The sequence below is a fragment of the Oncorhynchus mykiss genome, chromosome Y (genome assembly GCF_013265735.2).
Source record: "Oncorhynchus mykiss isolate Arlee chromosome Y, USDA_OmykA_1.1, whole genome shotgun sequence".
Lineage (NCBI taxonomy): Eukaryota > Metazoa > Chordata > Actinopteri > Salmoniformes > Salmonidae > Oncorhynchus > Oncorhynchus mykiss.
In genome coordinates this window covers 30,138,955-30,166,174 of record NC_048593.1, presented here as the reverse complement: position 1 = coordinate 30,166,174, position 27,220 = coordinate 30,138,955, and the positions used below count along the sequence as shown (strand labels likewise).

Sequence of the window (27,220 nt, the reverse complement as noted above, 5' to 3'; positions counted from 1 at the left end):
GTTTCATTACGTTTATTATTTTACACTGTTTGTATTTAGATTCGTGTTGCTATAGTCACAATAAACATGGATCGTAATCTACACGCCGCATTTTGGTCCGACTCTCCTTCTCATAAAGAAAACTGTTACAGAATCACCCACCACAAAGGGACCAAGCAGCGTGTCAACAGGCAAGAACAGCCCAAAGTGGAGTACAGTATGGACTATACTTCTTGGGAGGAGATAGACAGGTGGGCGGTCGACCCAGGGAGAGTGCCGGAGCCCGCCTGGGATTCGATGGAGCAGTGCGCGGAAGGATATAGGAGAATGGAGTTTGCGAAGCAAGCAAGGCGGCGCGGACGGAGGCCCCATAGTCAGCCCCAAAAATTTCTTGGGGGGGGGCTCAGGGAGAGTGTGGCAGAGTCAGGAGCCAGACCTGAGCCAACTCTCCCTGTTTATCGTGAGGAGCCAAGGAGGAGACCAGAGCCGGTGTTGGAGGTGAGCGAAACAGAGACTGTGAAGGAGTTAATGGGGAAATTGGAGGAGAGAGAAATGAGGGAGTTGCTGTGTTGGTGTTTTAAACATGGAATTCGCCCGACGGAGCGTGTCGGGGATTTGATGGCACCTGGGTCAGCGCTCCATACTCGTCCTGAGGTGCGTGTTAGTCGGCTGGTTAAGATGGTGCCAGTCTCACGTACCAGGCCTCCTGTGCACCTCCCTAGCCTTGCACGTCCTGTGCCAGCACCGCTCTCAAGATCTCCAGTACGCCTTCACGGTCTAACCCATCCTGTGCCACCTCCACACCCCAGCCCTCCGGTAGCAGCTCCCCGCACCAGGCTTCCTGTGCGTGTCCTCGGCCCAGTACCACCAGTGCCAGCACCACGCATCAGGCCTATAGTGCGCCTCGCCTGTCCAGCGCTGTCGGAGCCCTCCTCCTCTCCAGCGCTGTCGGAGTCTCCCGCCTGTTTAGCGCTGTTAGAGCCTTCCTTCTCTACAGCGCTGCCGGAGTCTCCCGCCTGTTCAGAGCTGCCAGTTAGCATAGAGCTGCCAGTTAGCATAGAGCTGCCAGTTAGCATAGAGCTGCCAGTTAGCATAGAGCTGCCAGTTAGCATAGAGCTGCCAGTTAGCATAGAGCTGCCAGTCTGCAAGGAGCTGCCAGTCTGCAAGGAGCTGCCAGTCTGCAAGGAGCTGCCAGTCTGCAAGGAGCCGCCAGAGCTGCCTGTCTGCAGGATGCCGCCAAAGCTGCCAGTCTGCAAGGAGCCGCCAGAGCTGCCAGTCTGCAAGGAGCCGCCAGAGCTGCCAGTCTGCAAGGAGCCGCCAGAGCTGCCAGTCAGCATGGAGCCGCCAGGGCCGCCAGTCAGCATGGAGCAGCCAGGGCCGCCAGTCAGCATGGAGCAGCCAGGGCCGCCAGTCAGCATGGAGCAGCCAGGGCCGCCAGTCAGCATGGAGCAGCCAGTCAGCATGGAGCAGCCAGAGCAGCCAGTCAGCATGGAGCAGCCAGTCAGCATGGAGCAGCCAGAGCTGCCAGTCAGCATGGAGCAGCCAGTCAGCATGGAGCAGCCAGAGCTGCCAGTCAGCATGGAGCAGCCAGTCAGCATGGAGCAGCCAGAGCTGCCAGTCAGCATGGAGCAGCCAGTCAGCATGGAGCAGCCAGAGCTGCCAGTCATCATGGAGCAGCCAGTCAGCATGGAGCAGCCAGATCTGCCAGTCGACCAGACTCTTCCAGATCTGCCAGTCGACCAGACTCTTCCAGATCTGCCAGTCGACCAGACTCTCCCAGATCTGCCAGTTGACCAGACTCTTCCAGATCTGCCAGTCGACCAGACTCTTCCAGATCTGCCAGTCGACCAGACTCTTCCAGATCTGCCAGTCGACCAGAATCTTCCAGATCCGCCAGTCGACCAGACTCTTCCAGATCCGCCAGTCGACCAGACTCTTCCAGATCTGCCAGTCGACCAGACTCTTCCAGATCTGCCAGTCGACCAGACTCTTCCAGATCTGCCAGTCGACCAGACTCTTCCAGATCTGCCAGTCGACCAGACTCTTCCAGATCTGCCAGTCGACCAGACTCTTCCAGATCTGCCAGTCGACCAGACTCTTCCAGATCTGCCAGTCGACCAGACTCTTCCAGATCTGCCAGTCAGCCAGGATCTGCCGAAACCACCAGCCAGCCAGGTAGATTCATCAACCTGCCTGAGCTTCCTCTCACTCCTGAGCTTCCTCTCACTCCTGAGCTTCCCCTCAGTCCCGAGCTGCCTCAGTCCCGAGCTGCCCCTCAGTCCCGATCTGCTCCTCAGTCCAGTGGGGTTCTGGGTGAGGACTACTAGGCCATGGTCGGCGGCGAGGGTGGACTATCCAGGGACGCGAGGAGAAGGGACTAAGACATTGATTGAGTGGGGTCCACGTCCCGCACCGGAGCCGCCACCATGGACAGACGCCCACCCGGACCCTCCCTATTGTTTTGAGGTGCGTTCGGGAGTCCGCACCTTAGGGGGGGGGTTCTGTCACACCCTGGTCAAAGTATTTTGTGTTTATCTTTATTTATTTGGTCAGGCCAGGGTGTGGCATGGGTTTTTGTATGTGGTGTGTATGTGTGGGGATTGTAGCTAGTGGGGTGTTCTAGCTAAGTCTATGGCTGTCTGAAGTGGTTCTCAATCAGAGGCAGGTGTTTATCGTTGTCTCTGATTGGGAACCATATTTAGGCAGCCATATTCTTTGAGTTTGTCGTGGGTGATTGTCCTTAGTGTCCTTAGTGTCAGTTTGCACCAGTTTAGGCTGTTTCGGTTTTCATTACGTTTATTATTTTACACTGTTTGTATTTAGATTCGTGTTGCTATAGTCACAATAAACATGGATCGTAATCTACACGCCGCATTTTGGTCCGACTCTCCTTCTCATAAAGAAAACTGTTACAATTGTAGCATGCATAGTGGGTCACTTAATAGGCTAAAGACCTAAAAAAAATAAAAAATAATAATAAACAACTTTTTTTTTTTTTAAACCTACCTTACCTACTGAGGTTGAATGTAAATGTCAAATGTAGGACAGGCTCATAAACACCCCGAGGGCCCATGCAGCAATGCTCTTTTTGAAACAACATTTTGTAGGCTAACATTGTAGTTGTATTCGGTGGATTTAACATATTGCTAGATATTACTGCACCATTGGAGGTAAAAACATAAGCATTTCTCTGCACCTGCGATAACATCTAAAATTAGACTTTGAGGTTAATGACATTAGTTTGAACGTGTTGACCAGTGTATATTGCGGGTGGCACATTTTTTAAAACTAGTTTTCCCTTATAGGCCTCAGTGGAGATAGGTATTCCGTTAGTTTAAAAGCACCACATTTGTGATTCCGTTTAATTATCCCACCGCTGAACAACCAGGGACTGCCAGTAATTGACTAAGTCAGGCAGGTCACGTCAAAGAATAGGACTGAATTCAATTCTCCAGCTTTATGCAAATAGGGTGTCACAGAGGTCAGGGCAGGCGCGTGGCTTGTGCCTCCAAAGGCACACGCTTCAAACTTCCAATTCCAACAAAGGCGGAAAGTAAAATAATGGGGGAAGTCCCCCCTTCAACCCCGAACACATAGGCCTATTCAAATAAATGCCCTACGCCTCTCCCTAGTGCTATCCTCCTCGCGCGCCAACTTTTTTTTGTCTACTATCCCCAAAGGATGAAAAAAAAATCCAATAACAATCAAAGCTCCCGAGATAACAGACCGGTTGGGAGACACCATACAAAGGCTGGGGTGTGTGTGTGTGTGGCCATGCATTTGTGCGTGTGCGTCCTGAGCATATTCCAAACTAGATTGCTGCTGAGGACAGTGTCGGTTTCTCCTATTGTGGGACATGCTTATTCTTCATAACAACATTATCTGATGCCTATTTTAAATCAATGTTGACAAGTTAAAAGGAAAGGCATAAGGAAACGGGCTGAAGGTAATGATTTTGTCTGGGTTGATACCCCTAATATATAATTTCTCTTTCAAAACAGGAATTGGGAATGTTGTCTTTTATTTGTATTTTATTTCAATGCACAATAACACATTATCCACAGGCCTATTTCATACAGGAACTTATAGAATTGCAACAATATGCCATAGGCCTACACGCCATTTTGATGTTAAGCACAAAAGAGGCTAAAAACATGAATCAATGCAACTGACTGCTTAGATTGATTAACATTATCAATATATATATATATATATATATATATATATATATATATATATATTTAACTAGGCAAATCAGTTAAGAACAAATTATTATTTACAATGACGGCCTACCCTGGCCAAACCCTAACCCGGACGACACCGCCCTATGGGTCCTTACACTGTAAAACGAAGAGCTTAGGATCTGAACACATAACTAAAAACTTTTCTGTAACACGTTTTAAATGTGTCAAGGATTTAGAATTTCAATGTTTTAACACTGTAGGGTGTGAAGAGGTATTTGCGTATTTCCCAGCATGCCTTTCAGGTGAAACCCATGACTGTGTTTGTTAGTGACCGAGACATGGTTGTTGCATTATTGCAATCACTTATTGCTTAAGTGAATGTGTTTCAATTAGAAGTAAATATTAGCATATGGCTGTTAGTTATTGTCTAGTCACTCTTAACATTATGGTCTGAAAATCCTGGCTCATAGACCTGCAAGTTTCTAAAATGATTAGTTAGTCCTATCAGAATACAGCCAGAGGGAGGATATCCAAGAATTTGAATATTATATCACTCACAACCTGCACACAGAATGACTGCTATGGTGAAGGACTTAATAAACAAGATTGGCAAATTCGCCACTACCTATCAATTAATCAATGTGCAAGAAGAAACATAGATATTAAAACAAACTATTCTGAAAATCAACCTGCAGCAAAACATGCTGGGAAATATTATAATGCAGCCCCTCCCATTTATTTTTCAGTGGGCGGGTTCAATTATATTGAGACCGCGGGACACTGGTCTGTGGCCCGCAGGGTTGGGGAGTAACGGAATGCATGTAATTTTGTGCAGTTTTTTGTAACTATAAATTGTTAAATTACTAGCAAAAATATTGTAATCAGATTACAGATACTTTTGAAAAACTAGATGATTACTTCAAGGATTACTTTTAAATTCAGAAAGAATGTTTGCGAAAATAAATCTGACACGTCTCTGTTTTCTCAGTGACATTCAAATCAGCATTGAAACAAGGTGCAAGTTTAAGTTTGTTCCACCTGAGCGAGTCTGACCACAAGTCAGAGACCACTATGAAGGTAGGCCTTGAAATACATCCACAGGTACACCTCCAAATGACTCAAAGTATGTCAATTAGCCTATCAGAAGCTGTTTAAAGGCACAGTCAACTTAGTGTATGTAAACTTCTGACCCACTGGAATTGTGATACAGTGAATTATAAGTGAAATAATCTGTCTGTAAACAACTGTTGGAAAAATGATTTGTGTCATGCACAAAGTAGATGTCCTAACCGACTTGCCAAAACCATAGTTTGTTAACAAGAAATTTGTGGAGTGGTTGAAAAACTAGTTTTAATGACTCCAACCTAAGTGTATGTAAACTTCCGACTTCAACTGCATATATACACTGCTCAAAAAAATAAAGGGAACACTTAAACAACACAATGTAACTCCAAGTCAATCACACTTCTGTGAAATCAAACTGTCCACTTAGGAAGCAACACTGATTGACAATAAATTTCACATGCTGTTGTGCAAATGGAATAGACAACAGGTGGAAATTATAGGCAATTAGCAAGACATCCCCCAATAAAGGAGTGGTTCTGCAGGTGGTGACCACAGACCACTTCTCAGTTCCTATGCTTCCTGGCTGATGTTTGGTCACTTTTGAATGCTGGCGGTGCTTTCACTCTAGTGGTAGCATGAGACGGAGTCTACAACCCACACAAGTGGCTCAGGTAGTGCAGCTCATCCAGGATGGAACATCAATGCGAGCTGTGGCAAGAAGGTTTGCTGTGTCTGTCAGCGTAGTGTCCAGAGCATGGAGGCGCTACCAAGAGACAGGCCAGTACATCAGGAGACGTGGAGGAGGCCATAGGAGGGCAACAACCCAGCAGCAGGACCGCTACCTCCGCCTTTGTGCAAGGAGTAGCAGGAGGAGCACTGCCAGAGCACTGCAAAATGACCTCCAGCAGGCCACAAATGGGCATGTGTCTGCTCAAACGGTCAGAAACAGACTCCATGAGGGTGGTATGAGGGCCCGACGTCCACAGGTGGGGGTTGTTCTTACAGCCCAACACCGTGCAGGACGTTTTTCATTTGCCAGAGAACACCAAGATTGGCAAATTCGCCACTGACGCCCTGTGCTCTTCACAGATGAAAGCAGGTTCACACTGAGCACATGTGACAGACGTGACAGTCTGGAGACGCCGTGGAGAACGTTCTGCCATGACCAGTTTGGCGGAGGGTCAGTTATGGTGTGGGGTGGCATTTCTTTGGGGGGCCGCACAGCCCTCCATGTGCTCGCCAGAGGTAGCCTGACTGCCATTAGGTACCGAGATGAGATCCTCAGACCCCTTGTGAGACCATATGCTGGTGCGGTTGGCCCTGGGTTCCTCCTAATGCAAGACAATGCTAGACCTCATGTGGCTGGAGTGTGTCAGCAGTTCCTGCAAGAGGAAGGCATTGCTGCTATGGACTGGCCCGCCCGTTCCCCAGACCTGAATCCAATTGAGCACATCTGGGACATCATGTCTTGCTCCATCCACCAACGCCACGTTGCACCACAGACTGTCCAGGAGTTGGTGGATGCTTTAGTCAAGGTCTGGGAGGAGATCCCTCAGGAGACCATCCGCCACCTCATCAGGAGCATGCCCAGACGTTGTAGGGAGGTCATACAGGCACGTGGAGGCCACACACACTACTGAGCCTCATTTTGACTTGTTTTAAGGACATGACATCAAAGTTGGATCAGCCTGTAGTGTGGTTTTCCAATTTAATTTTGAGTGTGACTCCAAATCCAGACCTCCATGGGTTGATAAATGTGATTTCCATTGATCATTTTTGTGTGATTTTGTTGTCAGCACATTCAACTATGTAAAGAAAAAAGTATTTAATAAGAATATTTCATTCATTCAGATCTAGGATGTGTTATTTTAGTTCCCTTTATTTTTTTGAGCAGTGTATATCAACTCAGCAAAAAAAGAAACATCCTCTCACTGTCAACTGCGTTTATTTTCAGCAAACCAGATACTGATACCAGATACATGTGTAAATATTTGTATGAACATAACAAGATTCAACAACTGAGACATAAACTGAACAAGTTCCACAGACATGTGACTAACAGAAATTGAATAATGTGTCCCTGAACAAAGGGGGGGTCAAAATCAAAAGTAACAGTCAGTATCTGGTGTGGCCACCAGCTACATTAGGTACTGTGGTGCATCACCTCCTCGTGGACTGCACCAGATTTGCCCGTTCTTGCTGTGCGATGTTACCCCACTCTTCCACCAAGGCACCTGCAATTTCCCTGACATTTCTGGGGGGAATGGCCCTAGCCCTCATCCAACAGGTCCCAAATGTGCTCAATGGGATTGAGATCCGGGCTCTTCGCTGGCCATGGAAGAACACTGACATTCCTGTCTTGCAGGAAATCACTCACAGAACGAGCAATATGGCTGGTGGCATTGTCATGCTGGAGGGTCATGTCAGGATGAGCCTGCAGGAAGGGTACCACATGAGGGAGGAGGATGTATCCCCTGTAATGCACAGCGTTGAGATTGCCTGCAACAAGCTCAGTCCATTGACGCTGTGACACACCTCCCCAGACCATGACGGACCCTCCACCTCCAAATCAATCCCGCTCCAGAGTACAGGCCTCGGTGTAATGCTCATTCCTTCGACGATAAACGCGAATCTGACCATCACTCCTGGTGAGACAAAACCGTGACTTATCAGTGAAGAGCACTTTTTGTCAGTCCTGTCTGGTCCAGTGACGGTAGGTTTGTGTCCATAGGCGACGTTGTTGCCGGTGATGTCTGGTGAAGACCTGCCTTACAACAGGCCTAAAAACCCTCAGTCCAGCCTCTCTCAGCCTATTGCGGACAGTCTGAGCACTGATGGGGGGATATTGCGTTCACGGTGGGATGGCAGGGTAGCCTAGTGGTTAGAGCGTTGGACTAGCAGCCGAAAGGTTCTGCCCCTGAACGACGCAGTTGACAGTGAGAGGATGTTTCTTTTTTTGCTGAGTTGATATACACTGCTCAAAAAAATAAAGGGAACTAAAATAACACATCCTAGATCTGAATGAATGAAATATTCTTATTAAATACTTTTTTCTTGCCCCCTTTTTTCTTTACATAGTTGAATGTGCTGACAACAAAATCACACAAAAATGATCAATGGAAATCACATTTATCAACCCATGGAGGTCTGGATTTGGAGTCACACTCAAAATTAAATTGGAAAACCACACTACAGGGCAAAGGCAAAGGTTGGCTACTTTGAAGAATTTAAAATATAAAATATATTTTGATTTATTTAACACTTTTTTGGTTACTACATGATTCCATATGTGTTATTTTATAGTGTTGATGTCTTCCCTATTATTCTACAATATAGAAAATGGTAATAATGAAGAAAAACCCTTGAATGAGAAGGTGTGTCCAAACTTTTGACTGGTACTGTATATCCATTTTCTTAAAGAATATGGTCATAGTCATAGTTCAACTGTCACACTCCATGAGAACCCAAAATGTAAGTTTATCTTTGTACATGTAAACAAACACTGTATAGCCTCATAACATGGTTAAGACAATAATTTTGATACAATGGATGGTCAGTACTTGCATCCATAGCTCTGTCTATTAATCTGACAGTGGTTGCATTTCTCCAGTCCTATCCCTCAGTTTTTTACCAAAACAGAGGTGGGATGACCGTTTTGTTATTGTTTCATCTCTGGATTTGCCCTTTAAACTGCTGCATATTATCAAGATAACAAAGTGTCACCAACAAAAAGGTAAACAATTGGCCTATAGCAAATGCAGCATATTGCATTCATTTTTCACATGTAAAAAGCACATTTCAGTGGTGCTCAAAGCATGCCATTCCATGAGTGCAACATTTATTTTTCAACTCGAATCAATGAGCCCAGTCAGTCCTTCATGACATCAAAATCATAAACAACAGAGTACGGCTGGCTAATAAATCCTTAGTTTTGGGGTTATGCTCGGGTAAAACAATTTGGCTAATCTATACTTTCATATTTCCAAATCCTATTCTTGAAAATCAAGAGGTATAACATTTATTGGAATGACTGGAATTCTGATTGACTTTGGTTTTTCATGTAAAGATATCATTTAATCGTATTATTATTTGTAGTAGAAAGTGATGGGTTTCAAGAAGCCTACATAACCAAACCATATAGTCAAATGTAACATCCATATATGGCCAGCTATGTAAACTCTTAAAATGTATTTATCCTGCAATAGATGTCATTCAGTAGGTAACATACATTTTTGTCTTCTTCTCATGCCTCTTAAGGGGAAAGTAATCAACAAAAGTAACTGAATGTAATCAGATTACGTTACTGAGTTTGGGTAATCCAAAAGTTACTTTACTGATTACAATTTTGGACAAGTAACTTGTAACTGTAATTACATTTAGAAAGTAACCTACCCAACCTTGATGGCCTGTGATGTGAACGGGCAAAAACGGTGAGGGATGAGCGCTCTTCTCAAATGGAACAGTAATCTGCGCCGCTCGGTTATGTTGTCAACAAGGAAGCATGGTGCACCGTCCAGAAACATACGACAAATTTTCAAACTAGTTTTCATCGGGGAGGCAGATAGTGTTTTTATCAAGAGCAATCACTTTTGCATGTAAAAACAGAATCCTACTTTTTACTGCACATACTTAATAACGTCACTTTTGTTTTGAGACGACTTCGGCATTTGACCACCATTTTTCCTCATGCAGCGCAACACATCCTTTGCATAGACTGGATCAGGCTGTTGATTGTGGCCTGTAGAATGTTGTCCCATTCCTCTTCAATGGCTGTGCGAAGTTGCTGGATATTGACGGGAACTGGAACATGCTGTCGTACACGTTGACCCAGAGCATACCAAACATGCTCAATGGTCTGGTGAGAATGCAGGTCATGGAAGAACTGGAACATTTTCAGCTTCCAGGAATTGTGTTCTGATCCTTGCGACATGGGGCCAGGCATCATCATGGTTAAACATGAGGTGATAACGGCAGAGGAATGGCACGACAATGGGCCCCAGGATCTTTTCACTGTATCTCTGTGCATGCAGATTTCCATAAATAAAATGCAATTGTGTTCATTGTCTGTAAATTATGCCTGCCCATACCATAACCCCACCGCCACCATGGGGCACTCTGTTCATAACCTTGACATCAGCAAACCACTCATCCACACAACGCCATACACGTGGTCTGTGGTTGTGAGGCCGGTTGGACGTACTGCCAAATTCTCTTAAATGACATTGGAGGAGGCTTATGGTAGAGAAATGAACATTCAATTATCTGGCAACAGCTCTGGCAATTCCTCCAGTCAGCATGCCAATAGTACACGCCCTAAAAAATTGAGACATCTGTGGCGTTATGTTGTGTGACAAAGTGCACATTTTAGATTGGCCTTTTTTGTCCCCATCACAAGGTGCACCTGTGTAATGATCATGTTATTTAATCATCTTCTTGACATACCACACCTGTCAGGTGGATGGATTATCTTGGCAAAGTAGAAATGCGCACTAGCATGGAAGTAAACAAATTTGTGCACAACATTTTAGAGAAATAAGCCTTTTGGAAATATGGAAAATTTCTGGGATCTTTTATTTAATCTCATGAAACATGGGACCAACACTTTAAATGACGCATTTATATTTTTGTTCAGTGTAGGTAAGATGACAGATTCCTAACACTGATCTGAATAAAAGGCATGGAAAGTCACATCAATTTCTAGTGACAATGCACTCTAAACAGCATGATGGGAAAGTAAACACTAGTGTTTAAAATCTGAACACAGGAGATATAGGTGTTCTCCTGGTTGGAAAGTGACTGGAAAAAGCTGACTATCATGTTTAATCTTGCATACTAAACAACCTGTATTTAATATAAGAACAATAATTGGCTAATCTAAATGCCTTATGTTTAAGTTTTAAACACTGACATTTAGTTAATAGGTAAACCTGTCACACGTTTCATGGCTTTACAGTTAGGCTATGGAAGATGTTTGGTCTGTGACCTTTACCATTTATTGATTTCAAACGTTTTTGTTGCCCTTTACAAGACAGCACTGATTCAGATAATAATATGTATTTTATTATGTTGGGGGTTGGGTCTGTATATATGTAATGTGTTTTTTTTTCAGCCAGATTGTAGACGTGTGATGAAAATGGTTAATTTCACTGACAATGACATGACAGACTGTTTCTATTGTTGAGTTGAGACGTTTGACGTTGGAGGTATTCAATGTTTGCCACAACTAGGGAGCAGAATTTATTTAAACGTTGATGATAAAATAATTGGGATCCCCTTCACATCAGGGCCCGAATTCCCAAAACGTAAAATAACTTCACAAATGGAGTTACTTTTTTGGTGATTTTTAGTCTCTTGATGTTGAAATCACATTAAATTAAATTGTTCAACGGGTTGAATGCCACTGGACGTCTATGCTTAAGGCGCATTTGAGCAGCGCATTGAGCACTGATCTGCATAAATGTACTGGTGCTGTGCCTCTTCCCTCTGCCTCTTTACCCCCAAACTGGCACAAGTCTGACCCCCCCCCCCCCCCCCCCCCCCCCCTCTTGAATCGTGTGTTTTGATGAATGGATGGACGGCTGCGGTACGTGTGTGTTGAATACTCTCAGAGGACATGGGAGGATAAAGGCTGGATAAGTGTGGTGTGGCTCTGTGTAATCTGCATAATGGCAAGGGACCGTCAAGGACGGGACAAGTGGTCTGGGGGGGACTCCGCAATGGGGGAGGCTGACATCTGTCGCTGTGCTCCTCAGAGACTCCCGGTGGATCATGTTGCCGGGCCTTTCTATTCACGGCTGGACTGCTGCCATCTGCGTCCTAACTGACGCACAATGACCGCTCGGGGCCTTTATAAAGACGGAGACAAACGACAGAGGGCCAGTGTGGACAAGTACTGCAGAGCGAATAGGGCGCACTGCGATTAGACACGCCTCATTCCAATTTCTGGCCTCAACTTTAACAGCAAAATCTTATTGAGGTTGTTTATAACGCGTCGAGTGTGCTTCCTGACAGTAACCATGCCAAAGGGTTTCCTTATAAAACGTTCTAAAAAGGCTGGTCCTGTTTCATACAGGATACGCGAGGAGGACTTGGCGCTGGACGCCAACTGCTCTTCGCTGGTCGAGAATGCCCCGGCTCATGCACTGCCTTCCGTGTGCCACAACTTTATCAGAGTTCCCAGCCGGGGTATTTTCGGTGGAATTCCAGAGTCTCACTGTGCGCCTTCACTGAGCCCGACCCGGCCTGACAGCGAGGGATATCAATACACACCCGTGGACGCCGCTCATCAAATGCTAAGCTCTCTTTCTTCTGCTCCAGCAGATACCTGCCCCGAGGCAAATTTGGGAAGTTTCACCATTGATGGTTCCCCAGTGTCGTCGTCTCTTCAGGAGATGACCACCAGACTGGACACCATGTGCGGGAATGCTAAATATGCAGCAGTGAAGCGGCCTGCCACCTCCAATGCTAAATCTCCCCATACTAATTCTAAAAAGCGCAAGTCCTCAAGCTCCCAAAACCAAGAGAAGAAGTCCAGCCACCGGGATGAGGTAACCACATCTCCCGTCCTCGGATTGCGCATTACAGAGGAGGCAGATGATGAGGTGAAGCAACGCTCCAACACCAGCATTCCGCTTGGAGAATTCATCTGTCAGCTTTGCAAGGAGCGGTATGCAGACCCTCTCACTTTGGCCTTCCACATGTGCTCTCGCATCGTCCGAATCGAATATCGCTGCGACGAGTGTGACAAAGTTTTTAGTTGTCCCGCTAACCTGGCCTCCCACCGACGTTGGCACAAGCCAAAGGGTTTTCAAGTGGAGAGAGTATCATCACAGAGAGAGGAGAGCCGACCTGACACACCAACAGCCAGAGAGGCGCTCCCACCCTCCCCGCCACCCTCAGACTCGGGCTCTGATGAAGAAATGATGTTCAGCTGCCCACAGTGCTCAAAGAAATTCAGAAAACAAGCGTACCTGAGGAAACACTTGGCCTTGCACAATAGGAAGGCAGCTAGTCATCCTCAGAATCAGTCTCATTCGGCCAAAGACTCCGACCAACAACCCAGCAGCCTGCTCGAGTCCCGCCCAGAAACACCCGAGCCCTCCTCCAAATACGCAGTGACTGAGTGCATCACAAAGGTGACCGGAGAGGTGTTTCCGTGTCGATTTTGTAGTGAAAATGTATTCTCCTCTTCTGGCCTCACCAGACACATAAACAAATATCACCCAACAGAGAGCAGACAGGTCATTGTTTTGTCTCAAACGATTTAATAACATCAGACTGTTTGTTTCGGGCATTATGACTGAATTCCATGTTTGGACAGAGTTCTTTTAAACAATTGTTGTGAAATCAGAAATATTTCTCCTGAATAGTTGGCAATAGTTTTGTGTAAATTAGTTTTGTTTTCTACAAAGTTATATTTATCTATCTATCTAATCAATTATTTATTTGAAATTTATTTATTTGTTTATTTAATAATGTATGTGTTTGTTTATTTATCTGCCCACATTTGTATTAATCATGTTGCTTTTGACTGTGATGATTTGCGTAATGATAAAAACGCTATTTCGCATTGCCTCTAATTACCTCTGACCAAATTAATGTCATATTTTTCGTTGAAACAATATTACCAGGCCAACTTCTTCCTAAAATAATAAAGGGAGTATAAATCTACTATGCAATTGTGTATTTGTGTATTTATTATTATATTTATATATTTATATGTATTATATTATATGTCATGGTGTTTTTACTTTTTGTTAGGTTAGATCCATTTCCTGCAACATATACTTACCATACATACCATATAATCTCCAACACCAATTCTAAAAGTATGCTCTTTATTTAGAGCTAATAGGCTATTAAAAAAATATGGACTATTCCATGTCCCCATTTGATGTAGAATAGTCCTTATCGACAATACATTTTTCCAACTTTACGCATCGACCTTGACAGTGGTCATTAGGTCCAACTTCAGGGGAAGGGTGCAGTAGGACGATTTTCCAACTCTAGTCCTCGAGCACCCCCAACAGCACACATTTTGGTTGTTGCCCCTGACAAACTCACCTGATTCAACTCATTGAGGGCTTGATGATAAGTTGACAAGTTGAATTAGGTGTCCAGGGTCACATCAAAAATGTGTACTGTTGGGGGTACTCCGTGACTGCCGGAAGTAGGATAACGGTTATCAGTCTTAAATTCCACAGACAGGAAGTTGTTTTCGACTTCTTACGTATATAAAAAAAAACGGAATAACAATTTTGCCTATATTTACGAAATTATGCACGTATCGTTGTTTTCATAAAACGTAGTGAATAGCCTATTTAAAAAATGATTCGTGTCACCTTTATTTATACAAGTAAGTCCGTTAAGAACGTTCTTATTTACAATGACGACCTACATTTCAAAATGTAACCATATTACTATTTCAAAATGTGTTAGAAATCGGACAAAATATAAGTAGACTACGTCCTGTTTTTTCACCACTATTCCAAAATAAATTGAAATGGTTCAAATTGAAATGGCTTATTATAACAAGCCAAGGAAGAGTCCTTCGTTCATTTTTGACGCAAGAGATCCTCTCACATCAAATGGAAACAATTGTTGTAAGCTAAACTGTTATCATCCCGCATCCTTGTGGAGAGAGAAAAAAAACGAAAAAGAATAGCACAGTAGAGAAGAATAGAATGGATGGAATAGAATGGTCAAGGAAGTGTTGAGAATAAAGAAGTCCTTATGACGCACATATGTATTCCAGCTGCATGCTGTACCCTTCCTCCATGCCGAAGGTTTTATTTTTCCAGAGACAATCCGGTAAATGCTTAGCGACTTGTTTGTATTGATGAATGTTTGACAGATGCCTTAATTAGAAGTGTTTGTAGCTAATGACACTGGCAATTGTTGTGAAGATAAAGTAGTGATGGCATGAAGTAATGTTCCCTTGGAAAACTAAAGTTCCTCTAAGTTCAGTCTAACAATACAATAAATCATTGTGCTGCCATCAGAAAGTGCTCAAGGTTCTCCACTATGACCATTTTGGTGGTCAGTAGCTTTACAGGTTGTTACAATAAGAGATTACAGGGTTGATGTTACATGTTTTCATTATACTTCACTGGTACTCTTCTCTGCAGTGTGTGTGTGTTTAGCCTGGAGTGCAAGATGGAAAATCGACCATCATACAGGCAGACAGTGGCTGGAAAGGGCAAGATCCCCCCTCCGCCCAAACTCACAACGTTTTACTTTTACATGGAAGAATGACTTCAGAATCCAATATTTATAATCCACACTGTCATCAAATCTCTCTGTACTTCTGTGTGTTTGTATGTCTCATCATCATTCATGATCTATTATGCAGGCTCAACCAGCCACCACAAGTCATCTGTAGCCGCCAAGCAGCCACACAAGAAGCGAGTGTTCTCAACATGTGCGGCCTTAGATGGTGAAATGTTGAAGAGGCTCATCCAAAAAGGTATGTGAAGTATGGTATACTGACGACTATCGTCATAGAGGCAAACTGTTCCGGAAAAGTTACAACTCACAACGGCCACTTTAATTATGAGTGTGCCAGAGGAGGCTGGTGGGAAGAGTTATAGGAGAACAGACTCATTGTAATGGCTGCAATGGAATAAATAGAAGAGTCAAACATGTTTGATGTGTTTGAAACCATTATACCCATCCCGTTCCAGTCATTACCATGAGCCCATCCTCCCCAATTAAGGTGCCACCAACCTCCTGTGGTGCCACCAACCTTCTCTCTCTCTCTCTCTCTCTCTCTCTCTCTCTTCTCTTCTCTTCTCTTCTCTTCTCTTCTCTTCTCTTCTCTTCTCTTCTCTCTCTCTCTCTCTCAGATGAGCAGCGAAGGATCAGGGAACAGCGAAACTCTAGAAAAGGTTGGCTGAGGGCATGGGGTGCTCTGCAGGACTGGATGCATCAGCTGTTCAGGATCATTGTGGCCTTCACAGAAGACCCCATGTTTGACAAGTTCATCCTGTTTGTGGTGGTGCTCAACACAGGGACCCTGGTGGCCCAGACATTTGAAAGTGTGACTGTGAGAGGAGGTGTGAGAAACAGGGAAAATACATTGACTCTTTAAAATCTACTTTTAGTAAGTTCTCTATCCTCCTGCATAAAGAGCTCATGAATGGGTTGAAGTGTGTTAATGACATCTGTTTTGTTTCCCAATGCCAGGGTGGTTCTTCTCAGCTTTGGATTCCGCTTTTCTGGCAATCTATTTAATGGAATGTGTGCTGAAATTGCTTGTCTGGGGTCGACTCTACTTCAAAAACCCATGGAATGACCTGGGTAAGTAGCTGTTTGCATTGGCTTGGGATCAGTCTCCCACTGTTTCATCTCATTTCTATTTTTCCCCTCTGTTCTCTGCCTGTCTCAGACTTTTTCATCATTACGATGAGCCTCATTGACTTCCTGCTGCCACTCATTGAGTCTACAGGGAACTTCAGTGGAGGTCAGGCATCCACAATCTTCCGCATCCTCAAGCTCTTCAAAGGGGTCCGGGCCATCCGAGCGTTCCGGGTCTTGCGTACCATCCGGTAGGATGCATGAATGTTTTTCAGCATTAACTCATTATTCCGACCGACCATCCCTCTGCTTGATTTCCTTTCATAGCACTTCAATGGATGAAGTATGACACCCCAAGTACATAACCTATATTAATACATCAACATCTAATATCTTTCATCATGATTCAGTAACATGTCATCCTTTCCTTGACAGCTTTCTCCAAAATCTCCAGTCCATCGTGTCCACCTGTCTCCAGTCTCTCCAGTCCATGGGGGCCATCATCATCCTCATGTTCACATTCCTCTTCATGTTTGCTGTCATTTTCCGAGAGATGTTCAACGAGTCTGACCCGCATCGCTTTGGCACCATGTTTCGGACAATTTTCACTCTGTTCCAGCTGCTCACGCTGGATGACTGGGCTTTCATCTACTCTACCAGCCGAGACAACGGTGAGGGAGGGAACACTACAGTGTGTGTGTCATGCATGGTCTAGAAGTTGGGCATCATCAATCATCACATGATGTAACTATTTGTGGTCAAGACTTTAACTTTCTAAAAATGACAGGTGCACCACATATTATCATCTTCCTTGTCCTGTACATTGTGGTGGAATACTTCACTTTCCTCAAGTGAGTAGGCTTGAAAACGTTGCAACAAAGACACTACAATGCATGTCTGATACTCCTACTATGTTCTTCAAGAGCAAACACCCTTTTAATTGTACATTGTCATTTTCTCTGCATAGTCTATTCATTGCTGTCCTCGTCGACAACTTCCAGATGACAATCAAGAGACGGATGGCGTCCAAGATCCAAAAGGTATTCCGACCATGACAAACAATAAGGCAAAAAAGACAAGATACTGGAGTAGATGTTGCTGAAAATACCACTGCATTCTTTTCTACTTCAGTTCCAGGATATATATGAGAGCGAGATGCAGTCAATGAAGAAGTTAGGTTGGTTGGTCGGTCGGTCCGACATTTTTCAAAAGGCTAACACATGTACTTGTGGGTGAGGCAAAATACAAACAATAAGCAGCAGAAAGACAGGACTGAACCAGTCTCCTCTCCTCCTGTCTGTAGAGCCCCAGCCCATTGAACCACAGACCGAGGAGGAGTTCTATGAAGAGGCCCTCAAATTGACCTATAGTGAAAATAAGTATGGAAAGAGGTAAGAAACTATGTCTAACACAAAACAGGAGAAAAGCCAGCTGTCAATTTGGTTCACAAAGCAAACAGAAAAGCCTGTTTTGCCAAGCCATTTTACAAACTAGTCTATGTGCTGTAGTCGCAATTTAACAAGAGCCCCAACATGACTGGTCCATAGGGAGATAGAGCTGATCACCAGCTACCTCAGACTGCTGGCATCCATAGATCAGAACCAGCAGACTTTCCGCTCTCAGGGCTGTGTTCTGGAGCGTCTCATTGACACCTTCTTTGAGGTGAGAGCATTTCTCTCTGTAGACATTCTCTCTGTAGACAGAAACTTCTGGAGTGGAGTACAATATAGCTCCATTTTACTTACAGTTGAAGTCAGAAGTTTACATACATTTAGGTTGGAGTCATTAAAACTCATTTTTCAACCACTCCAAAAATGTATTGTTAACAAACTATAGTTTTGGCAAGTTGATTAGGACATGCATGACACAAGTCATTTTTCCAACAATTGTTTACAGATTATTTCGCTTATAATTCACTGTATCACAATTCCAGTGGGTCAGAAGTTTACATACACTAAGTTGACTGTGCCTTTAAACAGCTTGGAAAATTCCAGAAAATTATGTCATGGTTTTAGAAGCTTCTGATAGGCTAATTGACATCATTTGAGTCAATTGGAGGTGTACCTGTGGAAATATTTCAAGGCCTACCTTCAAACTCATTACCTGGAAATGGTGTAAACAGCCAAGGAATAAGGCTTTCTGATTCAGCTTCTAACCTGTTGTATTGATGTCCTTTTCAGGCAACAGAGGAGGACAGTCAGGGGAATGACCACGAATAGAGAAGTAAGGGTCAAACCTAGTAAATAAACCCTTTTTGCTTTATCCAGATCAGTGATGGCAACTCAGATGTTATACTTTGAGAACTCATTAAAGTCATGAAACCCAGTAAAAGTGCCCTAGTTTATTAGATATGTGTAAATCCATCTCTTTAGGCTTTTATATAAAGCTCATGTTTGTTAGATTTATAGCCTTTCAGTGTGGCCAAAAATGTGAACTTTTTTTTATTTAAATCACCCATTCCCACACCCTAAACCACTTACAAACCCCTACACTGTTCAGATAATACAAAAGATAAAACAAATCAACGTTGAATTTGCACTTAAATATGAAGGGAAATGACCAAATAGTAGCGACAACACAAAAAAAGTATGATTTCACTTATTACAAATTCCTAATACACACAAATGTACAGTAAATAGTAATTAAATTAAATGACACACACAGTGCCAAACATGTTCATTTACATTCAAGTTTTTTTTTAAAGGACAGAACTGTACATGTATCCACATTTACATTCTTGTAACAGTTCGACATGGCTTATTTTCTGTACTGAGCATCCCCGCACATTACATTTGACATACAGAAATGCTTCACCACTTTAAAAATCATTTATAAAACAGGATAGTGTATATACAGTTAGATCTGTAGTTCTCATTGTGTGTTGGATCAATGAAACTGGACATGTAGTCAAAATCCAGGATTACATCCAAAACAATAACAGAGTGATTTTCACTAACATGAGCACATATTCTGTCCAAGACTGCCTTCACCTTCCTGGCACACTCTGTTGAAGAAACCGAGGGTAGGAGTCCTCAATCTGAAATTATGACCATTCCTACTTTGAGACTAAGAAAATGTATCTACTTGTGTCAAAGACAGAACAGTGAAATGAAACATGGGTAATAAACAGCTCTGGTTCATTTTTAAATCTTCAACAAAAAGGGTCCGATGACGATTAGGGGGAAGAAAAAATACATCTATTGAAGCTCCCTCTGAGGAGACCTGTGGTGCACTCCATCCTGATTGCTTCAGGAAAGTCTGTGGTAAGAGGGAGAGTGGGGCCAGGAGAAACAGACAGGGTTCTACCACTTGCCCCTCTTGCTCCAGTCCTTGGGGGTGAAGTGAAGGCATTTGGGGTCAATGGGCAGATGACGCTTCTGCATTGCTCTCTCATGCCCCTCCACTATGTCCTCTGAAAGAGTCAGAATATACTGGCCCTGAGAAACCATAGGGAGAGAAGAGGTTCAAATATGCTGATCAAGAATGTTCCCTTAACAGCTAAAAGTACAGTGCTGAGTGATGTCCCCTGCTCTCTAGTATCGCTCACCTTATAGTAGTTTATTAGGTTTAGGTACTGAAGTGTAGATATGACATCCTCTTTCTTCACACTGGTGATTTCACTGATCTCACTGGAAATATACAAGACAATGTGATATTAGGTTACAGAAGCAACTTGAGCTATAAAAATAAAACAATCAGAGAATAACAGGACAGAGTCATACTTGATTGTGATCTGAGGCCTCTCCCCGTTGTCAGGCTTGAGGTCCATGAGGATCTCCAGGATGGTCTGGGACCAGTAGGAGCGGTAGGAGAGCAGCCCCAGGTCAGACAGAGGCTTCTCTGGTGTGCCCGTCTTCCCCTCTACCTTAGACAGCTCATAACCTGAAGACCAACAGAAACAAGACAATTAGTGACGGCATACCAAATGGCCACATTTCAACACTCCCACAGATCATTTTGACACAGAGGTACAATGGTTGTACACATTTACACCGAGATACAATATTTAAAATGTCAGTTATGTCACTTACTGAACTCAATGAGCAATTTGCCGTAGCCTCTCCTCTGGTAGGGAGGTAAGGTGAGAATACAAGCCACGTTGTAATCTTCCGTCGACTCTTTCTCCTGTGCACAGAAAGCAAGGGTAAGTCAGCTGCAAAAAGCTTATGTATTTTCAACATGTCTAAGGAATTATATCATAGCATTATTGCTGATATTCGTGAGCAGCGGATGTTTACCTGTTAATACCAGGATATAAAGGGGAGTTCAGTGTACCTTGGAGAAGTAGCCCACTATGTGGAAGCCCTTGGAGTCGTACTCTGTCATGACGTAGAAGAGGAAGGGGTCTGTGTCATAGTACAGCGTCTTGTGGTCCAGGAAACACTTGGCCAGTAAACACAGGTTCTGAGAGTATGTCTGGCAAACATGGGAGAAATGAGTTGTGAAGCGAGAGTCTCAATGAAACTCATTAGAATAACGAGGAGTGACCATGCAGCTGGGAGGATCATGGACTTTACTCACTTTGTTTTTTCTGCCGTCTATTTCAAAAAAGGAGATGGTGCCCTTGCGGTAGATCTCATTGCCAGGGGGATGCCGAAGATTACACTTGGTCTAGATGAGAGACCAGGAGAATAATATGGGATCAGATGCATAAACATGGTGGATCTGTATCCAAGCCCCTAGTGGACATATACACAGAGTATACCAAACATTAGGAACACGCCTCAATTTGTCAGGGGGTGGACTCTACAAGGTGTCAAGTGGATGCTGGCCCATGTTGACGCCAATGCTTTCCACAGTTGTGCCAAGTTGGCTGGAAGACCATTCTTGATACACACAGGAAACTGTTGAGCGTGAAAACTCCACCAGCGTTGCCGTTTTTGACACAACCCGGTGCACCTGGGGCCTACTACCATATCTCGTTCAAAGGCACTTACATTTTTTTGTCTTGCCCATTCACCCTCAATGGCAAACATACACAATGCATGTCTTAATAGAGTCAATGCTTAAAAATCCATCTTTAACCTGTCTCCTCCCCTTCATCTGCACTGATTGAAGTAGATTTAACAAGTGACATCAATAAGGGATCATACCTTTCATCTGGATTCACTTGGTCAGTCTATATAATGGAAAGAACATTCATGTTTTGTATACTCAGTGTAGCTATATCCCTTAGCTCAGCCTAGCTGGTTGGTTGACCCCTGGGCTTTGTAGCTCAAACAATACCATGACTGCACAGCAACCCTGTCTCTTGTGATGGTATTACACACATTACATTGAGATATTCTAATGTAGCATCTCACCAGATGCCTCTGCAGACACTTAAGGCTCTTGAGGTACTTGAGGCAGAACTCGCAGAGGTAGAGAATAGGCAATGTGGTCAGTTCCTGTGGGTAGGGGGAGAAGTACCAGGGCTTCAGCCTGTGGCGGCCCAGTTCAATGCAGTCAATGTTCTTCATACGCGTGACAATGTCGTCATGGCTACGGTCCGACACCAGACTGCCGGTCATGCGAGGGGCAGAGGGGATGCCATCGGAGCTGTCCTGCGAGTCCTAACACAAAATAGTAGGAAAGGGAAGAGAACAATAGTATTCCATATCTGATGCATTGTGTTAGAACCTTGTCCAAACACAAGCCAATAAGTTCAAATTAAATAACTGATTAAACTTAGGCAGTTTTTACAGCTAAACAAAACCAGACACTGAGAAATAGCTCTCATATGAAATAAAGGTCTGATCGAAGGCCAAAACCTTTAAAATAATTCCAGAAACAAAGACACAGGCAATGAGAAGGAAATGAGACGGACCTCTCCTGGCGGCAGATAGACATTGGCACATCGAGGGCTGTTGTTATACTGGAAAACCTTAATTATCTAGCAGAAAAACAAGCAGATTAGAGGGCTTTTGGACACGGATTTAAGAGGGACGGAAAATAATTCACTTTTATACTAATTATACCAATACAGGACAACTCAATGGTTAAAGGTCAACAGGGAGATTTCTTCATATATTATATTGACCTGTTCTTTCATTCCTTGTTAATTTGGGGAGGGATATCTTAACATTAAATAGAAAGGGAAGGAAATAAATCACAATGGCTAATAATTCCTGAGTTCACACAGATAATTATGTAAAACCAAATTTTGCTTCCTCACACGATCACTACAATGCTGCAAGTAAAATAGTTGAAAATGTGCTTGTCCTGATGCCAACACAGGCTTCTGAAACAGATGACTAACTGAAACCATATAACCATGAAAGATAGACATATAGGTCAAGGACAGTAAGAATCAACACTAGTCCAGTATCCCAGCTCAACTTGTCAATGTAGTAAGGACCCTAGCCGGATATTATTGTGCTTTATCCTGTGTGAAAATCTGATTTATTTTTGATGCGTTTCAACTCAAAAAGGAAGCTGATGCAATTTCCAAAAACATAAGAATTAATTGTTGATGCCAGTATAATGCTAAAGTGCATCAATCTATAAATGTGAATGATGGGAGAAGAGATGGTCTACAGTTGAAACAAGAGCAATTATTAAAGAAACAAATGGTCATCATTCCTTAAGCGTTCCATACCTCATCGGTTCCCCCACAGTTGGGGGGCTGCTTCCTCTTCCTGCCTGGTTGATTGGGCATGGGGCGACGGGCAGTACCATTCTGGGAAGATTTGAAAAGAGGGGATAAGAAATCAAAACACAGACGCAGAGTAATAGTGGGAGGCTAGAGATTGATCATTACAGAAGGGCAAAGTTATAAAATGTTGGTGTACCGTGGTGAGTGAGGTAAGCTGCTCGTGGTCATCGTGGGCGTTGGATTTGAGGTTGAAAGTGTTGGTGTCCCTCACAGCAGGGTAAACTGACACCTGGGAGGCTTCAGCCAAACCTGGCAAGGATGGCACGGGGGTTGCCGGGGACACTTGTGTTGCCAGGGACACAGACTCTGCTTTCCTCTTCTGTATGAGAGGCGAAACATGGGCAGACATGGAAAAAAAACTCATTCCGAGACATTGAATTAATCTCTTAAGATTATGTTGATGGAATTTCAAATGCCAACCACACCACAGGCATAACCAAGGTGTTATAGCCATCTTTTACATTACCAGTCATATTCTAGGGCCGGGGGGGGGGGGGGAACCCAGTCAACAATATAATTGATCATATACTCCAGAGGACACAAACCTTTGAGTCAAAATGCAAGCCGAGATCACCACTCAGATTCTTTTTTTAAAGCCTATGCAACATTAACCAATTAAAAACAGTTCTGTAGCAATGATGTTAGCGCAGAAGGCTATAGGCCCAATTCCTTTACCACGGCATATTGGTAAGGAAAATGAAGCATAGCCATTGTTCTTCCCAGAACATTTTGAAATTATTTTAAACACTGGTAATTGATAGCTTAGTCTCACAACAAGTTGAGTGAGCATAATAATTCGCTTTTTTTGGCTGCCTTACCCGACTCACCTCCTCTCCCTCCCTCCGCTGAGAAAAGAACATGGTCTTCCAGCTGATGGCGATACTCAAGTCACACTACATTATTTCTGCCTCATGCACCAATTAATGTTGTTACTCTTATGACCAGAAAAGTTAAATATTCCACAAATTTTAAAAAGGCAAGCCGCTAATAATAACGCAAGCTTATCGGAACACTTTACTATACTCATTCATTACAGCTGCAGTGCTGGTTGTACTCATTCATTACAGCTGCAGTGCTGGTTGTACTCATTCATTACAGCTGCAGTGCTGGTTGTACTCATTCATTACAGCTGCAGTGCTGGTTGTACTCATTCATTACAGCTGCAGTGCTGGTTGTACTCATTCATTACAGCTGCAGTGCTGGTTGTAGCATGAGTGGAAGTAGGGAGAACACGCATTATGGCTTATAAAAGTATTGACAGTGCTGATCAAGAACTTACTCAAAAACAGCAGCTCTTTGCTGTACTCGTCTCTCTCTTGTCAAGGTTTTAAAAGTTTTGAAATCTCACAGTATCAACTTTGCGGTGCGTTCGAGGCTTCTTTTTAGACTATGGCTCGAGGAAACTGTGCAGACAAGATCCGAACACTTGATGTTCTCTCTGGACCTACCCGGTAGGCTGAGTTCTACCTTCGCTAGGGCTGCTGAATCAAGTGCACCTACTGCAATCAGTGCAAAACAAATGGAAAAAAAATAAATAAATAGGAACGCAAGGCTTGATCGTTTTTTTTTTTACAGAAATGTTTGGTGATCGACTAGGAATGTGTTGGAGATCGACCAGTCTGAGCACTGATCTACTCGCAATATGTTTTTCCTTGATTTTAGAATTATACATCTGTAAGTTCAAAAATAGCTGGAGTGAGTCTAAATTTGGTTGTTGTTAGTATTCAAATTTAGCTATGAACCCATTCTGACTTTGCGGACAAAACAGTAGTTAATTATGGATCTCTGTAGAATGGGTAACTTGAAGCTGTACCGGTGTGGGCAGGGTTTTGCCTCTGGAAGGAGCTGTGGCAGTCTGAAGGTTGAGATCAAGACTCTTCCTCTGAATTTGAACAGAAAGGAAGAGGATTAACTGACAGTCACACAAAACTCCACAAGCATTGAGTTACGTTTTTCACCTGAACTAATCATGTTATCCATTAAATATTGTAATAGAAGCATAACCAGTCAAGACAGCATATTTTCAAGCAGTTGAAAATAAACATGTGGTTTGCACATGCCTGAGAATGACTTTATAAGCCCGTGTATCATAAAACAGAAGAAATACATCCCCGGTGCTTTATTTTGCCACTTCTGTCTCCTCACAGAGCCAAGACCAGAAATCTTGAATGAAGCCACCTGACGTTTCATTTTATAAGATCTTTGAAATAATTTATGAAGCACCAATTGTGCCATTTTCATTTAACAAAGGTCTATAAATAATTTCAACCAGTCTAATTTCAATAAATTATCATAGCTTCAAAAGACTATATACCAAATTATGGTATTCACAAAATAGGTTGTACTTTAGTGGACAGGTTTAAACAAGATAGCTGTCCAAAATCTCAGTATTAAGCACAAAAACATCTAGGTTACAATGACAATGTTAGTTATCAGCATCAGAGTACAATTCCCAGGACTGGGCTTAAGACACTACTGCCAAACCTGAACTTGTTGTTGCAGCACTTGAAAGTCTGGTATAGAAGTCTTGGTGGGTAGACACTTCTGCTGGGCTTGCGGCTGGGGGGGCCGGTTGGGGGGATGTTGGGGGCCCGTTCCGGCCGCTCTTACCACCTCTCTCTCTGGGGAGCTGGGACGTGAACCCGGAAGCCCGTTCTTAGTAGGCGTTTTAGCCTCCTTCTTAGGGAACTGGAGCTTCTTCATGTCAAGCCTTTCCGGAGTAACCCACTCATCCAGACGCTTGTTGACTTTAAACACAAGCAGAGACACAAACACATATACATCTAGTCAAATGTTGTCCATATTTGGACATACTGGTACATGTGCTTCTACTGTGAAGATCACTGGTGGCAATGTCAGAACATTACAATCACATTCACTCTGAATTACATGAAGCATAGGCTACTCACAGTCAATATAGTGGACATAGTAGAGTTTTCTCCCAGGGATCTCTTTCACACTGAGAATTTCAGCCAAGGCTACAAAGAAAAACATCACACGACATGACAGATATCGATACCTATCCAAGCAATGAGCACCTTCGCGGTCCCAATTTATACATTAGGTAGGAAACTAGCTAGATAGCCAAGTACACCAACTAGCTAACGTTATATTATAAATACGAACAGCGCACACAACATGTGAATATAACGTTAGCTAGCTAACTGTAACTTCAGCATTCACACGCTATCAAAATACGTAGTTAGCTAACTAGCTAGCGTTCACACACAAGTAGAAAGCATTTTTAAATCCGATCATTTGTTTCCGATCTGCCACTAGCCGTAGCTAGCCGCTTGTGTTTTCAAACATTCAGCCATGACAGTTGTTTTATTATGCAGCTAGCGTAGCGCTAGCTACCCTACTAGCGGTAGCCAAGAGACAACACTCACGCCACTCGTCTTCGTTTTCCTGATTTTTTCGGAGAACAGGGAGCCGACAGCCCTCGATAACATCGACCTGTCGAAAGAAAATATATTGAAAATGTATAATAATGAAAGTCGAGGGCACACATCTACACATACACGTTGTAATTGTATAACAATTTGGGATTATCGAGTACCCACCGACGAATCCGCCATTTTGGTCATCTGTGAACATAGACGCGCGCAAGGAGTTATGGGGGAATGGACATAGATAGAGGGCTCATCTTTGTATCTATGCCATTGTAGAGATATATGTTAATGGCGTCTTTTTGTAGGCTCTAACTCAGCCATGGTTCGTTAGACAAAACCTATGTAGAAATTAATGGCGTTTTTGTAGTTTTATTTTATAAATGACGAAAATAAGATCTGTGTTGAACACAGGCGTAGGAGACTTTTTGTTCTATGAGATAACCTTCATCAACTAACGTCACTTTTTTAGAAATTTAAAACAGTATGTAATAAAAAAAACACATGAGCCACATACATGCATCATAATTCATAAAGGTCATGTTAACTTTTTATTTTGTGTTATTTATTTAACCTTTATTTAACTAGGCAAGTCAGTTAAGAACAAATTCTTGTTTACAATGAAGGCCTACCAAAAGGCCTCTTGCGGGGACATGGGCTGGGATTAAAAATGT

At 43.3% G+C, this 27,220-nt stretch overlaps 3 protein-coding genes across 4 annotated transcripts; 2 read left to right on the top strand and 1 right to left on the bottom strand.

The window, feature by feature from the left end:
- Positions 1–11,931: 11,931 nt before the first annotated feature.
- LOC110510007 (insulinoma-associated protein 1a-like) lies at positions 11,932–13,896 on the top strand. The gene has a single exon (XM_036967536.1). The coding sequence runs from the start codon at positions 12,245–12,247 to the stop codon at positions 13,493–13,495; it is 1,251 nt and encodes a 416-aa protein (XP_036823431.1). The 5' UTR covers positions 11,932–12,244; the 3' UTR covers positions 13,496–13,896.
- A 536-nt stretch (positions 13,897–14,432) lies between these two features.
- Positions 14,433–18,847, top strand: LOC110510006 (cation channel sperm-associated protein 1). Of its 2 annotated transcripts, XM_021591265.2 has the most exons (12): positions 14,433–15,038; positions 15,356–15,693; positions 16,073–16,282; positions 16,413–16,526; positions 16,615–16,774; positions 16,959–17,194; positions 17,311–17,374; positions 17,491–17,563; positions 17,655–17,700; positions 17,827–17,914; positions 18,071–18,185; positions 18,704–18,847. In XM_021591265.2, exons 2-12 carry the CDS (start codon positions 15,564–15,566, stop codon positions 18,740–18,742), a joined length of 1,275 nt encoding a protein of 424 aa, XP_021446940.1. In that variant the 5' UTR covers positions 14,433–15,038; positions 15,356–15,563; the 3' UTR covers positions 18,743–18,847. The 2 variants fall into 2 exon arrangements, with proteins under 2 accessions (XP_021446940.1, XP_036823430.1); XM_036967535.1 differs by lacking the exons at positions 16,959–17,194; positions 17,311–17,374.
- Positions 18,848–18,849: 2 nt separating this feature from the next.
- On the bottom strand, positions 18,850–26,832 carry LOC110510004 (histone acetyltransferase KAT5). The gene is made up of 15 exons (XM_021591263.2): positions 26,721–26,832; positions 26,547–26,613; positions 26,067–26,135; positions 25,642–25,904; positions 24,971–25,039; positions 23,294–23,476; positions 23,101–23,181; positions 22,330–22,395; positions 21,827–22,075; positions 21,045–21,134; positions 20,799–20,939; positions 20,555–20,648; positions 20,246–20,405; positions 20,071–20,152; positions 18,850–19,960 (listed from the first exon to the last, which is right to left on the bottom strand). Exons 1-15 carry the CDS (start codon positions 26,742–26,744, stop codon positions 19,826–19,828), a joined length of 1,773 nt encoding a protein of 590 aa, XP_021446938.1. The 5' UTR covers positions 26,745–26,832; the 3' UTR covers positions 18,850–19,825.
- Between the last annotated feature and the right edge of the window lie 388 nt (positions 26,833–27,220).